This window comes from Phoenix dactylifera, chromosome 13 (assembly GCF_009389715.1).
Source record: "Phoenix dactylifera cultivar Barhee BC4 chromosome 13, palm_55x_up_171113_PBpolish2nd_filt_p, whole genome shotgun sequence".
NCBI lineage: Eukaryota > Viridiplantae > Streptophyta > Magnoliopsida > Arecales > Arecaceae > Phoenix > Phoenix dactylifera.
This window is the reverse complement of record NC_052404.1, coordinates 11,829,010-11,846,527: the sequence shown is the minus strand read 5'-3', so window position 1 is coordinate 11,846,527 and position 17,518 is coordinate 11,829,010. Positions and strand designations below refer to the sequence as shown.

General features: G+C 37.1%; 2 protein-coding genes across 2 annotated transcripts; one reads left to right on the top strand and one right to left on the bottom strand.

The window, feature by feature from the left end:
- Positions 1-2,192: 2,192 nt before the first annotated feature.
- LOC103721989 (triosephosphate isomerase, cytosolic) lies at positions 2,193-9,199 on the bottom strand. The gene is made up of 9 exons (XM_008812391.4): positions 8,912-9,199; positions 8,639-8,714; positions 7,626-7,749; positions 6,411-6,495; positions 5,590-5,722; positions 4,976-5,070; positions 3,320-3,398; positions 3,019-3,101; positions 2,193-2,474 (listed from the first exon to the last, which is right to left on the bottom strand). The coding sequence occupies exons 1-9, from the start codon at positions 8,948-8,950 to the stop codon at positions 2,424-2,426; spliced, it is 765 nt and encodes a 254-aa protein (XP_008810613.1). The 5' UTR covers positions 8,951-9,199; the 3' UTR covers positions 2,193-2,423.
- A 142-nt stretch (positions 9,200-9,341) lies between these two features.
- Positions 9,342-15,177, top strand: LOC103721988 (DNA replication complex GINS protein PSF2). The gene is made up of 9 exons (XM_008812390.3): positions 9,342-9,669; positions 9,771-9,845; positions 10,024-10,138; positions 10,335-10,434; positions 10,524-10,554; positions 10,635-10,727; positions 11,076-11,228; positions 14,357-14,478; positions 14,831-15,177. Exons 1-8 carry the CDS (start codon positions 9,622-9,624, stop codon positions 14,375-14,377), a joined length of 636 nt encoding a protein of 211 aa, XP_008810612.1. The 5' UTR covers positions 9,342-9,621; the 3' UTR covers positions 14,378-14,478; positions 14,831-15,177.
- Positions 15,178-17,518: the final 2,341 nt, after the last annotated feature.

Here is a 17,518-nt window from a genome sequence, read left to right as displayed (position 1 = left end):
AAGTCCCTTGACTGGAACAAGCACCACAATAAAAGAGTTTACAAAAGGAAATAAAAGCTCTAAGAAGCAAATATAACAATTATGAATAATGTAATCCGGAAGAATCCTTTTGCCGTTGGAAGCGTGGGAAATGTTGATTCTTCCGAGGTGGAGCGCGTAGGGTTGAGTGTGAGCTTCGAATCCCGAGCGCACAAGAGTGGTTGAGCTTGAAATCGCTTGGGAGACTTGAGAATTCTTGATTTCCTTCCTTGAATGCACTCACTCCCTTGAGCTTTTCTTTCTAACTTCTCTCTTGAATGATCTAGCTTTTTGGTTGGTGAAGAGTTGTTGAGAACCACTTAAGAGGTCCCTTTTTATAGCCCAAAAAGCAAATATAGCCGTTAGAAACAAAAAGAGAAGGATTTGAAATTCAAACCAAACCTGAAAAGCTGTCAGTCGCGTCCCAGGCGCTCCGGGGACGTCTCCGCTACAACGAGGGACGTCTCGCCTACAGGATCTTACTTTTTATTTGTCTGGGGTCGACTCGGCACTTTACGGGGACGTCTCGGCTTGTCTGCACTTTTTGAGTGGGGACGACTCCGCTGCCTTGGGGACGACTCCGCTTCTTTATCTCCGAAAGACATGTCCTCTGGAATTCCCTGAGAGAGTCGACTCCGCTCTTTCAGGGGACGTCTCGCGCATATCTCTTGAAAACTGCCTTTCTGCCGCCACTGAGAGAGTCGACTCCGCTACTGAGAGAGTCGACTCCGCTAACGCGGGGACGACTCGGCAGGTGCCGGGGACGTCTCCAAGTGTGCCAGTTCTTCCTGTTTGTGCCAGAGACGTCTCTGAAACTATCAGGAGACGTCTCGGCTGTCCCTGAACTTTTTCATTAACTCAAAATGTTCTTCAATGAATTCATAAAAATTATGGGAACTTGTCTAGACATTTCTCAACAATATTCTAGATAAAACACATGAATTCCTTAATTAAATTGTTAAGATATAATGGAATTATGCTCTAGTGTTTTGTATTCATCAAAATCCATTAGGGGGTCAACAAAGGACATTGCATAGTATTATACAACAGAACGTAATAAAATATAACATATATTAATACATAAATATATGATATAGTATAATATTACTGCAATGTAATATAATACTATTATAATATAGTAATATAATACTATTATAATATAGTAATATAATATTTGTATATCATATTATAATAATTTAATATAATATTAAATTATTTAACATAACATATCAATGTATTATGATATAAGGTAGCATAATATTATATTTATAGTATAATACAATAATAAAGGTACAAAATATTATAATTATTAGTACATTAATTTTTCATAATATAACATAATATTAAATTATTTCATACAACATATTAATGTATTATGATATAATGTAATATAATATTATATTTATAGTATAATACAATAATAGAAAACAAGAATACCTTTTCTTGCATGCAAAGGAGTCTGATCCACGGTTAGGATTTTTTGTTAGGGCTCCAGCATATTTTTAGGTTTATAAAGGGACAAAGTCTGTAATTGTTATATTTTATTATAGGTATTTTGATAAAAACAGCAGCTTCCCGACAAAACTCAAAATAGCTATTTAGGAAGGCTTCAAAATAGATCTTCTTCCAAAAAGCTGTTTCTAGCTTTCTGAAGAAACTAAAATAGCTTTCCAAAATTTTTACCAAATACTTTTTCATCCAAAAATATTTTTTAAAGGGCCAGAAAGTACGTTTTGGCCCTCCAAAAATTTCTCTAAATGGGGCCTATATATTATCATCAGTGTCTAGACTCCCAATAATTAGGGCAATTAGAACCTTAATATACTTTGAGATGACATGCTGTTATCAGTATTTCGATTATTAATTTGTATAACCCGCTATTCATTTTGGGGCTGCTACCGTCCTGAAAGAAATTATAGCACTGTTCTATGATTTAAAAGGAATAATAAATCAAGAAAAAAAAAACGCAACCGACAACTTACATGTCTTGATGAATTGTTGTGTTTCTACGTGCAGTTTCATTTAATTAATTAATGTCTTAATTTACGAATTATTTTGACCTTATAATGAAAAATACCAGCATTTTAATTCATGGACTATGCACAAAGGCTAACCGACAGCTTGCTGCCATTCATGTTATGAGCAACCTGAATAACAATTCTAAAGCACGGAGATGCAACAAAACAAGCTTAACATGGTAATGTCCATTTGATAGTTTAAATAATTGAACAGCCGATGCTTCCAAGGTTCATGGAAAACATTTTCGGGTTATTAACATTCGTAGCCCACTTCAAATTCCGGGCAAAAACTACAAAAAGCAGTTTCTAACACAAGATTCAGGGAGTTCAACATAGAACACCGTTCTTACATCTTTCAAACAGATTTCACTGGAACGAGTAAACGCCTTAGGCAGATGACTTCACGGTAGCAGACTTGATGATGTCCAAAAATTCAGCCTGAAAGACGAAAGGGAAGCTGACAAAATGAGAACACAAGGACAACCAACATGCCAAAAGGTCATACCGGCTTAGAAGATTAGATAAATTAATAAAATAGTCAATTTTTTCACTGGTCAGCGCAGAAAATGTGCCATCTGCCACCCTCGGGGGAGAGGGAGAATGAAATAGATTTACCACCAGGAAGAACACACGACTTCCTGTTTAGCAAATCAGGTGGAATTTTTGGTTATCATGTCCTAAATATCAGGAATGTTGTTCAGTGTAATGACAGTAATCAATCCACTCGGTAAGCACATCAAATCCAAGTAGACATTTGTTTATGTTGTATCATAGGTCTCTATATGAACAGCGCTTGAAATAAATGGTGGCAGGGGCAAGCCCCTGTAAGCATTAAGCACCGGACAACAGGCAGCAGGTATTTTATGGTATACATTTAGCAACCATCAGGAGTAGCCTACTCTTCACGAAATGTTGGTGCTTTAATGATTTTATAAGCAAACCTCAGTGTGTGCCTAAAAACTAAGAAATAAAGGATAAAAACCTTCAAAGAAGCCCCGCCAACTAGAAAACCATCGACATCAGGCTGTGCAGCCAGCTCTTTACAGTTTGCTCCATTTACGGAACCTGTGGCAATTATCAGCCATTGGTGATCCAATATTCCATATAGATGGTAATGCAGGCAAATTTTTAGCATTCCATGCTGGCACAGAATTCACAAATTCAATGATGAAAGAAGTAATTAGTTGTTTCTAATTCATAGCACCAAATAAAATGAGGAATGGAATTGTATATACCAGCATATTTAAGAAAGAAAAAAGAATCAACTTAGTTGGAACACTTACCTCCATATATGATCCTAGTTGATTCGGCAACTTGCACACTCACATTTGTTTGGAGCCACTTCCTCAAAGCAGAGTGAACCTAACACCAGCACTCCAAAAGTTGAGATGAGTAGAAATTGAACACTTAAATGCTGAACTTCAGCAGTGCCTTGTTACGTAGTGAAAGTATTTACAAAGAACAATGAGTCTCTACATACTCTCTCAATGTAAGTTACAACTTGGAAAAATGCTCCATAACTACTGATTGGATCTAAATATAAGCATTTAAGTGATCATCATATGACCAGACATATATGTCATGCACTTCAGTAGTAGCTGGAATTAATCATCATCATGATGAAATATTTTTTCACGGGATGCATGACCAAGGGGGAAGCTCCACTTTTAAGTTATTGTTTTTGGAATAGCATTGATATGTCCTTAAAGTGGAAAAAATCAATCAAGTAAATAGTATTTTATAATAGATTAGTAGAATTCTGATTCCAGCATATGCTCGGAACCAAAATGGTAAATAGAAATCCCAGACTGCAAATAAATTCAATCCAATGGAAGTCTCAATGATGGCCGATTTATCCTTCAAAATGACGGAAAAGTACTTTGAAAGTGCTATCAGTGCCAGGTAAACCAGGTATTTTATCTTAGAATATGCCCTTCACCACAAAGTGCAAAAGGTGAAAGCAAAAGATTTCCATCAATAAAAAAAGTATAGCCTATGACAATGATGTGTTTTTGATATTTTGTTCTTGTAATTGTGCTGCTTTCTTTTGAGTAGGAAATCATTTTACTAAATGAAAATGGTGAACACAGAGAAAAATATCCATCGTTGGAGCTATGAGAGTGTGAAATGCAGCCTATGAGAATAGTCATTGCCACACCGATGTTTAGAAGTGTAGAATTCTAAGAATATCTGATTGGTGGTAATAAGCAATCAAAAGTTCGGCACAAGCATTAGCAGCAAACCTTGTAAAATTATCATTTAAACATGGAACCACTGACATAACATAAATTGTGTCTGTCTACTCAATGAATGTGTAACGACATTCTCTGAGCATCAATAGTTTACGAGCTGGCAGACCAGCTGATTAAATCAGGTCTGATTGGAACCACCAGGACATTGTTTGGCAAGGTTGGTTCTTCTAGTAATCCATATGAACAGATCAAACCAGCAAGTTCCAAGCAGATAAGCCAGGTTGCATATCAGTGGCATGTTTGATTTATTAAAAGACTGTGCTGAAAGCATCAGCCAAGGTTCAAGCGAATGACATTAATTTGGCATAGAATCACTCAATCACCAAACAATAAATCTAATTGCAACCACTAGGGCATTTAAATGTAATAAAACTTTAATATTAAAGCACCATCAGCTAACAAAAAACTATAGCAGCATTGTTTAGTTCAACTAAAATGGAGCAGACAATTAGAACATTTTGGACTGGACATAAACCTATCAATTCAATGCCTATCCCAGATTGACAACATTGGGCACGTGTTCAAGCCAAAATATTGCACAAGCATGGGGATGCTTGCAGATGTGTTAGGCTGTGAGCTCCTAGGACAAAGAATGAATATCTTGCAAGCTAGGAGGAACATTTTCGTTGAAGAAACCTACTAAGAGGATGATGCAAGTAACAAAACAGTAACATCCACCACACTTACTTCCTGAGCCTGAGCTGGGGTTGCAACCTTGCCAGTTCCAATAGCCCAAACTGGTTCATAAGCCACAACTACATTGGTCCAATCCGATATACGATCTGCAAAAAAAACAATCTTGCATCAAATGTAGAGAAACACTGACACGACCACTAAACGCCATAAAACTGGATGCCATAATATGGAGGAGCTATAATTATTTGAACAAGGATACATTTCACTTCAGAAGAAACCCATTTATCTTAATACAATCCATGAATATTCAGTTGCCTTTGAACATAATTTTGCAAGATTTTTATCTCTGAACATGCCAATTTCCAATGCAATCAAAATATATTCAATATATCTGGCTGGCACAATTATTTTCAAATTGCATTAACCACCAAGCAAGAAGCGAGTTTCCCTAGCCTAGATCTGATAATCTTTTTCGCCAATAACCTTTAGATGAACAGAAACTTGCAATTGAACTGCCAAAAAAATAAGATGCAAAAGAATACTAGAAAAACAATTGTCAACACACATTCTAGGTAAGTCATGCTAACAGATAGGCATATGACAACATTTTGAAACCACATCAAGAAACAAGGGAGGGTAAAGTTTTGCAAGGACATGCCCCGTACCTGCAATTGCTTTCGTTTGTGCAGCAACTACATCCATGGTGGCTCCTGATTCCCGGTGTTCGAGGGTCTCACCAACACAAGCAATCACCTTTAGACCTTGAGAGAGTGCATATGCGACTTTATCTCCAACGAACTGCCATCAGAAAGATGTAAAGCATATGTTAAACAAGAAATTATTTTAATATATAGAAATTTGATGAAAGTTATTTCTATTAGTACTACGGTATTTTATATTGAAAATGGCAAAACAATAATTCAAAATGTATTAAATACTGTATCGCTTTAGGACAGAAATTATATGGTCTCATTGTGTTTTTGGTTCCTGTAAAATGCAAACTAATATTTTTCCCGATGTATTAGAGACCTTCATTTGTGGAACCTAAGCAACTATTAAATTTGCAAGCTATCAAAAAACTGACTCATAAATGTACCACAATATTGTGCAATTACTTACCAACTTTGTTTTATCTCGATTGATATCAAAAATTAAAATTAGATTCTGGTACTTAATTCCCTTACTAAACCATACAGTTTTTTTTATTTCACCTAAAATGCAATATCTGCTTCTTTTTATTTGAGAACAAAACCCAACATCTGTTAGTTATTTGAAGATAACATAGCATTATTATGAGCTCGAAACAGATTACACTTTCAGCTTAGCTTAAGATAAATAAACATACATTCAACAAAACATGTCTAGTCACTATAGTTGCTGAAGATAAATTGGCATGGAATCATATGCGTTACTAGCTAATCCACATGCATGTACCACATACATGATATACATAATTTCTCTAAAGTATGCATCTTGGGGAGATTACTTCATTTGATTCGCCCAATAAGAGTCTTCTTTCTGAGTGTCCAAGAACGACCCAATGAATGCCAAGATTTTTAAGCATCTCCGCACTGCATAAACAAAAGTTTAATCAAATATATATTTATTTTAATCGCTGGTACACTCTCTGTTATAGAAAGAACTTGAATGTTTAAACTGGCATGGGTACTATTTTGACCAAATAAAATTCTAGCAAAAACATAAGATTAATAGCAAGCCTAGGACTTCAATAAAGAGAGTGGAGGTGGTTTTCCTTGTCTTATCATTAGCTGAACCAATAAAATCAAGAATTAGACACCTTTTTCTAAGAGAAACCAGAAATAGGCACCTTAAATAATAATATATTTACATTTTCTCGAGTGGGATATGCTTGATGGTTATGGTCATGGTATCATATTCAGCTTGCAATGGATCACCGATGGCAAAAATTACCAAATACATCCTCCTAAACATTCTTTGTATAAGTTGAATCGCCGAAGTGCATTAAAAAAGTAAGCCTTGGAATGTCAAGAATCTGCTGTAGCTTATTAACTCAAAGATAAACATGAAGGGTTTACACTTCACGGCTCCATTTTAAATCTTACATATCAATATATGTAGACACGCCGATCTTTTTTAAAATACCATTCGATTCCAATTATTTTTTGTTCCATAAACATATATTACCCTCAGTCTATACTATGTTTCTTTAACCATCTGTTTTATCTTAAATAAACTATTCTAATACAAAATGCTTTTTCTTTTTGTGAAGATAACATTCACAATCAGCTGTCTTCTACAATTCTGAGACACATAAGCTACTCCTGATGGCACTGAAAACTCTTCCTTATATGGTTGCAACATCCAGGATTCCCATTCACCAGTGACAGGCTAACATATAATGTTGCAAGTCATATGACATATGCGCTCTTCGAACATTCCATCCCTCTTTCAGATGATTGCAACAGTCCCCTCTCTCGAATATATTATAACCATATAGCCATCACCTCTTCAAATGCTTTAGCAGTCTTTCTCAGATGATCATAAACAAACATACAAGCATCGATAGGAAAAACAACTTTCCATGCCCAAAGGACCCCACATGTCACAGTTTTCCAACATAAAACACAATATCGCACGCAGCAGCATTCATCATTGTTATGAAATCAAGATTAAAAATAGACAGCAAGCAAACAGACGATTTAGGGCGCTCAAAACTTGCCTAATCTCACCAGTGAATGCACCTCCTTTCTTTACCCAACAGTTCTGTGCGGCAACATGAAAATCAGGACGCAGCGAACTTTTAACCAGAGGAAGAAACACATATGGTGGGCTTATCACAACCTCTACAAGCAAAACCATTTGCAACATATGAGTAGTGATAAAGTAATTCTACATTCAATAACTATATTATGGTCAAAAATGAGAATATAGTATGCATTAATCTTCTTAAGAAGCAAGTTCTTAGGTGACTGCAAAACCCACTTCGGCTCTATCAATAATATTATCACTATCTGCACATGAGGAAAAAGGACGAACATGACAAGAGATTAAATAAGCATAATGGGCCAATGGCTATCGGAAGGCAATGCAGTTAGAAATTAAACAACAAAAACACAAACAGAGTCGGAAGGCCTAGGTAATGCAGATGCGGTGATCATAATTTCAAGATAACATGCTACTATATGTCTATCTGTTTATAAAACCAGTGTAAAAATATGAAGACCTGCATTTAATACGATGAGCAACTGCATACCAATCACAAAGATCATATTTTGCTTTAAGAGTTTAGTCCCAATAAAAATAAAGTCTCCAAACAAATCTGCCAAAATGTCTTGTAATTATGATTGAAAGGGATTAATTGCTTAATGGTTTCAAAGGGATCAACTTCCCTGTAGTAATCTATTAGTTTCCCTAGAAAGCATTCCTATATCTCGAGTCATGACAACCAGTTGCCTGCACTGCCCAACAGTCAGCGCAGCTCATCCCATGAAGTGGCGATAGTTGAAACCCATGAATGAAGGATTCCATGGGTAAAATTTGACTGCGCATTAAAGGCATATCATCAATTCACTATGAACATTTAAGACGACCCAAAAACCCCACTAGGGCGCGCAAGTACGATATCAGCATCCAAACTGATGCCTTCCGGCATAGTAGACCTCCATAAGGATGCTGGAAATACAGCAATCTGCAACAAGCAACGGATCGAGATCATAAACCATGTGTCCATACCGACGACATCTGATGACGGGACTTGGCCATCATTCAAGGTGCTGACGATCTTCTTAACTTCCTCGTTTGTCCCGTTCTGCACAAAGGTCCAATCAGCATCACAGTTAAACAACAAAGATCGAAATTATCTTCGACGGAATCTCGAAAGGAATCGAGTGAATCAAACCAGAAAATCGGAATCAAGTGCCAATCGTTTTCGATCTACAAACAAAGCGTGACAGACAATCGATTTTAATTGAGAACAAGAGAGCAAAAAAAGATTGGGAAGATTACGCATTTCCAGTTGCCGCCGACGAAGAACTTTCTAGCCATCTATGCGAGCGATGCAAGACGAGGTTCAACCCAAGATTTTGTTGGCTTGGTGAGGAAAGGGATGAGATGAAGCGCTTTTACATAGCAGAGACGAGACGGCGTTGGAAAGAACGCCCTGAGACGTAGTGTATCGAATTACAAATTTGCCCCAGCGGGTCATCGACCTTACGGTGCGCGACTAATTGGACGGCGATGATCGATTTGGCTGCAAAATGACATTCTATCGAACAATCATCGGCCATCCGGCTACTAATGATCCCCGTGCTTAGAAATAATAGAAGCGAAGCGGATGTTCTTGTTGGAGGGCGCGATCAAAATGATCATCCGCTGTTCTACCCCGAGTAGCGAACAACGATATTCCTCTTATACTTTCCGAACGCGTACACACACACACAAAAAAAAAAAACCCAGCCGCGGTCGCAGAGCGTCTCGCTGAAGCGGGCGGAGAGGCGCTGGGCTGCTCCGGAAGCAAAAGTTAGTTCCCGCCTTCCGAAATGAAAAAATTCTTTCCGGAGCAATTGCAAATGACCGCCCAAAGCCACTATTAGGGTTTCTTTGTCTCCATATCTCCTGCCTCTCTCTCTCTCTCTCTCTCTCTCTCGAATTCTCTACCTCCAGCTGATTCGCCGGGATTTTAGTAAGAAACCCTCGTTCTCTCCAAACCCAAGGCAATGGCGGGGCAATCCAACCCAGATCTGTCCGTCTTCTCGGCTCCGGAGGCACGCAATCTCTTGCATAGCTTATCATTTCTATCATCGTGTTCAATCTGTATTCTATATAGTTCCCAAGATCAATAATTTTCCCTATTCCCCTTTTTCAGGTGGAGTTTCTCGCAGAAGATGAAATGGTGGAGATTGTCCCTAACATCAGAATGGAAGCTCTGAACATGATCTGCGTAATTCCATCTCGTCCTTTATGCTCATATAAATATATAATTTGTTCCCCGATGAGTTTTGATAAGCTGTGAACAAAACTCTGGCATAACTTTGATTAATACATCTAGCGTTTGATTTGAGGTTGGTCTGGATCTGCGAGGTGCCTGATCCGATACTACTGGGTTTATGTGCCATCAGGGTGATTACGGCCCATTCTTCCCACAAATTGCTAGCAAAGTACCACTATGGCTTGCCGTCGCTCTGAAGAAACGTGGCAAATGCACCATTCGCACACCAGAATGGATGTCAGTTGGTGAGAGCTTAATTTCTTTCCCTCGTTGAAATCCTCATGTGTCCAGCTAGGTTTACTGAAATGTGCTTATTTCTATATTCTTTGCCTCTATTTCTTTTCTTAACCATGTCCTAGTTTGATGTGTTTTGCTGATGATGAAGGGTAAAACACCATTCATATTATGGTAAGGTAGTTAATTGATTGCTGCTTTTGCCAGAGAGGTTGACACAGGTGCTGGAGGCGGAACGAGAGTCCCCTAGGGAATTCCAGCCACTGCCATTCCATTATGTAGAAATCTCAAGACTTCTATTTGACCAGTATGTAGTTCGGACTTTGTTTTCTTCCATGGTCCTTTTGTTTTGTTTTCCATTTAAAGGACGCTGAACTTACTAGACATCATTTCCAGTGCTCATGATGACATCCCGGATTTATATATGGTGAGTTTTGAAACATGCTCAGGCATGCAATCTACATTTTTTTTACCATTTTTTTAATCTATAGAGTTGTAATGTAACAGGCAAGATCTTTGATTGAGGATATAAGAGATGTGAGATTTCACAAGGTTGAGACTGGTTTAGAGACAATATCCGGTCGCACACATGCAGTGAAGGTATATTTATGGGATTCAGCTTTTATCATATACCATGCGTCCAGCTAATAGATCTCTTATATGATCCTTTTCTTGGGGCTTTGCCACATAAAACTCCATTGGAAAGTGCAAATTGTTGTGCTGAGTTTCCTCAGGTTAATAATTGTGTATAATTTTTGTTTCTTAAGTTGAGTTCTTATTTAGAACCTTTTTTAAGTTTGCAATGATGATGAAGAAACTGCAAGCCCATCATGAATATGGGACTTCCTAATTTAAATCTTGTTCATACTTTTGTTGAAGGCTGATAAAAATAATTGTTTCTCATGTGAAGCTGCTTGTCATACATTGAGAATTATTCATTTAATGCAGCTCAAAAATCTTTCTGCAATGGAAGTGAATATAGTGCGCCCATTCATGGTTAGAGCCTTGCAAGCTTTCTATAAGCACGATAGCCCGCATTTGATTCAGCAACCACGGGCAATGGGGAGCAGACAACCACAAGTGGTAGATCGTGGCCCACGAGTAAGTTGGCTCACCTTCTTTGAAGTAGTTATTTACGGGCAAAAGAGCTCTGTGATGAGAGGTAATAAGTGATACAATTTAATTTCATTGCCTGCACCTGAATGAGCTGAACCTTTGGCTAATGCTGATATCCACTATAAGAATCTATTTTTACAGTCATATTCATCATATAGGATTAATGGATTGTTTTTGTTCAATGGATACTCATGGCAATATACCAGTCAAACTGTATAATGTATGCTAACATTTGTGGCCACTCTATTGTAAGAAGACTGCTTAAAATTCCTTCTAAAATCCTTTCATAAAGCACATATCTTCACAATTTAATAAGCAAGAGATGTGCTTGTGATATCCTGCTTCAAGTTTTTCAAGTTCTTGATGATTGTACTCTTCAACTTTATTATGCAATTAATATTATATTATTACATAAAATATGAAGCTTTAGATGTAGCCCTGACCTTTTCCACTTCTTTCTTTTCAATCATCCTACTTCATTATGTAACAAGAAAAAAGGATTTAGTCATCCATTTGTGAGTATTGGACAAATAGATAATGACATCTATAATTATCAAATTTAGCATAAAAATCTTAGATCAATGTTTCAATGATGCAATTTTCTCATTATATCAGACCCCATTAAAATCGTTATCAACCTTAAGTTATGATGGTTATAACAGCAGGTATTTCCATCAAACTGTCTAGACTGTGATTATACAAGACTAAAATAATGATGATTACAGTGAATGTTATTTGCTCCTGTAACAAAAAAATAATGGTCAAATACCAGAAAAAGGATATCATGATTTGCTTAGATCATTGTAGAGTTAAACAAAAAAATAATTCTTGGTTTATTCAATTTTCAAGAACTCCCAAGCACACGTATTAGCTAGAAATGAGATAGATAATAAAAGGCTTGTTAATTAACAGCATGAGATGACCTAAAGACTCCTGTGGAGGTTTGTTCTATTGGATCCCCTAGTCGTTCCATTTTAGCATGCCAAAATAGTCATGGCCAAATCAACTAAATTGATTTAAAAAATATGACTTTATCTTTCAATGAGAGAGTCCTCTCTTTGTTTGTCTCTCCAAGTTTCTACTACTAAGTTAAGTAGCACTTCATTTGCTCAATTATAGAATAGATTTCGATCAAGCAAGCAGAAGAAGGTGACCCTTTCATCCCTTTGCCTGCTTCATGGCATCAAAATTTTTGATATTTGTAGATGAGGAATAATGGACCCCTATTTGTCTTGCTATTCTGTCTAGTGATAGAACAAAAAATGACAAACTGTTTCATTCTTTTTTTCATTAAATCAAACAAAAATGAGCAATTCTAATTCTATAAGGTTGAAAAAAAAATTCAATTGACCATTTGGTATAATTGCTATGCTTAGTTTTAAATGTTACTCAATAAAATTTATTTTTCTAGTTGATACAAAATGCTGTAGTTAAAAATTATTATCTTATATAGTAAATGGATGTTAGATAATGACCATTGTTCTTGTCTTTTAATGCCCCATACAACGAAATAACAATCAACGAGAAAAAACTATGACTTAGTTTGCTCATTATTAACATATATAACAAGGACCTCCTCAGAAACCATTATAATGGCTCAACCTAAACATGATCGGTCCAACCTGTTTGCTGAGTTGGGTTTCTCAATAATAACTTTGCAATGGCAAAGCTTCAACTTGACCTAACACAGTCATTTAGTTGCAACCTGACCCAACTTATCAACTGCACTGCTGCCTGCCATGATCTTGCTCATTAGTCTAGCATGCTAAGGGCAAAGTGTACCTTGAAATAGAGCCAATCTATTGTACGATATGCAGCCGAGGTTGGAAAAGGATACACTGTCAGACTTTTATATGGGCAATATATTTGGCTATTGGGAACAGCAATATCACTCTGTGGCTGTTAGCATTAAATTTCGGCAACACAATCGCTGTATCTTCATGTGGAAAACTGCCCCAAGTTTCTGATCAACGACCTTATCTTGCTCTGTGTTATGTTGTAAAGTTGCTATGCTGATACCAGGGTTCTATTTGGAACTCTCTATATTCTAAAATGTAATTTAGTAACATTGGTTTTTCATGAATCAACCAAGGTACCTTCAGCTTATGATTTTTTTTCTCCCCTTGTCTGATTTCTTCTCACATTATGGCGCTTTTTAAGTGATCCTTGACATTGAGAGTTGTGATCATTTTATGTGGCCTTATAGAAGTTTTGATGTGAACTCCCTGTCAATAAACTAATTATGAATTAGAGAGAGGTTTCTAACAGAACCCTAACCCTAGCTGCGGAGTCATTATCGTTGTGGATCCCTAATCCTAGATGACATCCCGATCTCGGCATAGAGCATCAAGAGAGAGAGAGAGAGGGGAGAGGAGAATTGAGAGAGGGAAGGGGGGGGGAGAGAGAGAGAAAGAGAGAGAGAGAGAGAGAGAGAGAGAGAGAGAGAGAGAGAGAGAGAGAGAGAGAGAGAGAGAGAAGTTGAGAAGGAGAGAGGGGGGAAGTGAGGGAGAGAAGAATCTAGAGAGAGGGAGAGGATCAGGAGGGGTTTCTATAATAAAAACAATTCAATTCTAGAACTGGATTGACCAGCCAAATCATCCCAGTAACTGAATGGTCCGGTTTGGTAATGCCCCAAAGTGCCCACTTCAGGAGGGTTCCACCGGTCCATGTTTTGATATACATAAGCTAGTTGTAAGGGACAATAATTCTGGTGCATTTGAATCACGTTGTTTCATCTTTCCCTTAGATTGATGGATATTTATTTGAAATGTATTAAAAAGCTGAAGCATGCAATCGCTGATGAAGGGTCCCTCAAACTGCTATTTTGCTATATCTTTTATGGGATGATTGGATGGCTCCTTTGTATAACTGGCAGACTTGGTATATCTTACTTTGACATTGCATATATTCAGTTGTACGCTACGAAGCTGTCCAACTTTGTGCTCTTGCTACACTGCTAGTGCTATTTCAGTAACCATTTTTTTTGTTTGTGAAGTTGTACTCTGGAAGCGTGTGGAAGGGGTCATGCTCACCCACCAAAATAATAGGAAACCACTAGTATGTGGTTGAGATCATTGATTATCTTTTCTTAACATATCTTTTCTGCTTTTCAGCGAGATCTTCGGCCTAGGTAGATTTGCAAGCTTTGCAAGTTTTCTGTTGACCATTGATAGGCTTCCATCCAGCTGAACATCTTTATCAAGAAAATAAAATGCACATACGTCAGTGGGAGAAGGTAATTGTTATTCACTCTGCTTCTCATGAAAATATGTGTATTTTATCCACATGTATTGTTATATAAATGTTATTTATTATAATTCTTTCTCAGATGATGAATTCTCAAATATCAATTTCTGTGAACCATCTATTTATTTGATAAGATAATCTTTTCTTTATAATTTGTTCATACATAGGGTTTTACGATATATTAGTCTTTCAGGAATTCATTAATAAAGTTATTCATTAGAGCTTAACTGTTTAATTCCAGCATATTGTGAAAGCCACCTATGTAATCAACCTAGTCTTGTTGCTGTCGCTATTTTAGTGCTTGGATTTTGGCTTAGCAATTTTTTTCTTCTACCTTGCAGTTTATTTTCCCTTGGACTTATCAAAGCTATCAGGAACTTATTCACTGTGTTGGCCTTATTGAACTTTAAATTGCAAACAATTTTTGTCTTACACTTTTGGAATTATACTTGTTATTTTGTTGCACTTTGTTAACGGAAGAAGGTGCATATGCCAACTTTCTTGTTATTATTGTTGTTCTTGTTCTTTTTTCCGGGCGTGCATCAGTATCATTGCATAGATGGAATGTGATATGTAAATATGTTGCTCAAGTATAATCTTCTTCATGCCAAGATCTTTATATGCTGTACCGAACATCTAATTTTTTTAGATTCATGTTAATACTAACTGAAATCAAATTCCGGCCTTCCATTTTTTATCTTATTAAATGCAAATTGGAACAGAAATTTCCCTTGTTAAAAGATTATAATCAATGGCCAATTGAACTCCATATGTACACCATAAAGCCAGCATTGTAATTGGATTGTCCCAGATAATAAGCTTGATGAGGCGTCACTCTCATGCCTAATGCGTTGAAAAATGTTCAGCAGAGCTGTTGTGTTCTATCTACGGATTTCTAAAACAACACAGACTATAGAACCCTACAAGTTCAATTAGCTTTTTTGTTGTTCTGGCCCAGCAGCAATGCTATTTATGTATGTATGCTTAGTAAGAACTATCTCGTAATTGCAACTATGAGATATTTGAACTCTATAGTGTAGCCGCCATATGGAATCATATAAACGTTAGGAAGTAGGCAGCAATGAGATTAGCATGGGCTTCTTGGTAATTATGTAAATCTCCTTCTTGATTTCTGCTTCATGTTTATCTTTTAGGGCCTGTTAGAAAAATCTAGCAGGATTAGATTGGATTTTCTATAGGAATCGTGCCCGCTAGCTTGCCCAACCCTTATTCTTCTAAAGGCCTATCCTAATCTTAGCCTCAATTTTATCTGTGGGCTTGTTGGCATGCAGGAGGAAAAAAAAACCGTCATGGTTTTTTTTTTCCTTCCATGGGATTTGGGCTGGAAAAGTATTGGATTAATATGGGCTTTCTAAAATAGGCTGCCCACCCCATGAATCCAATGGGAAATCTAGTCCAATCCTGCTGGATTTTCCAAATAGGCCTTTAGGGCTTGTTTGGAAACAACGGGAATGGCCCAAATCCTGTAGGATCTTTGGATCCTAGGGATAAAAAAAAACTATTACCATTCCTTTTCCCTATTTGGCTTGCTGAACCACAGGATAACAGAATGGTGGGAAGTGACGGATCTTGTAAAGAAAAAAAATCTCCTCCGAAGGTCATTTTTTTCTTGTGATCATTGGGCTCTCCCTTTGTGCCCCCATCTTGTTTGCAATAGATCTTCAGGATCCTACAGGATGTTCATTGGCAACGAAGGCACGCCTAACATCTGCCATCTCCTACCTCCCCTCGCCACCTCCGTTTAGGTGTGTTTTCTCCTACATCCTTGGGCAATCTTCAGTTGCTTTCCGAGTTGTAACGTGTTCTTTCCCAAATGCCATGACCAGAGGCTATTCCTCGAATGGGATGAACCAGGAAGCCATAGATTTGTTCCACTGAAAGAGGAGAGAAGGGATCGATCATGATTCCTATACTTTCTCATGTGTTTTGAAGGCCTGTGCTTCTCTGTTGGACCTTTGCCAAGGTTAGGAGCTGCACAAATTGGAAATGTGGAGCGGGTTTGAATCGGATGTTTTTGTTTCTAATTCATTGATTTCTATGTATGCGAAGTGTGAGAGCCTAGAAAGCGGCATCAACATTTTTGACAGAATGTCTCAACAAGACACCGTGTCATGGAATTCCATATTGCCATATAAAAGCATTACTAGGATCTCCTCTCTTGATATTTACTCTATACACAACTCTTTTGTGATTTGAGTGATGTTTGAATTTTAGAGGATTATTTTTTTTATCAAATATAATTTGAAGTCTATGGTTGTTGGAATGCACAAATTGGTCGCTGGAATGCTTGTGACATGCTAGCTAGAGAGACAGCCTGATTATATATTGTTGAAATGGTTGCACATTTACTTTATGCCTATGGTTGAATTCCTATATTGGCATAATGTTTTATTTACTCTAGTTGATAGTGTTGTTCTGGTCGACTTGGTTTTGATATGAGAACGAGCGTCCTTCCCTTTTCCTCTTATTATCATGAGGTTAAAAAAGTGAAATAACAATTTCTTAGCTTAGTGGAAGGTATCTTAAGAATAGAAGTGAAAGGCTCAACTTAAAAGAATACTAAGTCAAATAATTTTAAAGACATTCCAATAATGAGCAAATTAAATTTTATTTCCAGCTCATATCTTTCTCCCATATAGCCCATGCAATAATTTTGGTCCTTAAAACCATGTCAAATCTAGTCATCTACCCATTTGTTGGGAACGTTGAACAGGGTAAAAGAAGGGGTAGAGAGAGGAAGGTGAAGAGGAAGGAGGGAGGCGGAGGAAATCCTAATTTTTTATCCGAACATAGGATAGGATTAGTTACATGGGATTTTTCTCCCATTAGGATTTTATGTAGAATCCTATAGGATCAAAACCCACATCCCATCATGACTTTTACCCTAAGGTTATAAATCCTAGTCACCCAAACAGGCCCTTGGTAGTATAATAGTGAAGATCCTTCAATTAAGAATGGAATTTCATGATACTGAATATAATTTGAACATAAAGAACTTAATTCTTTTT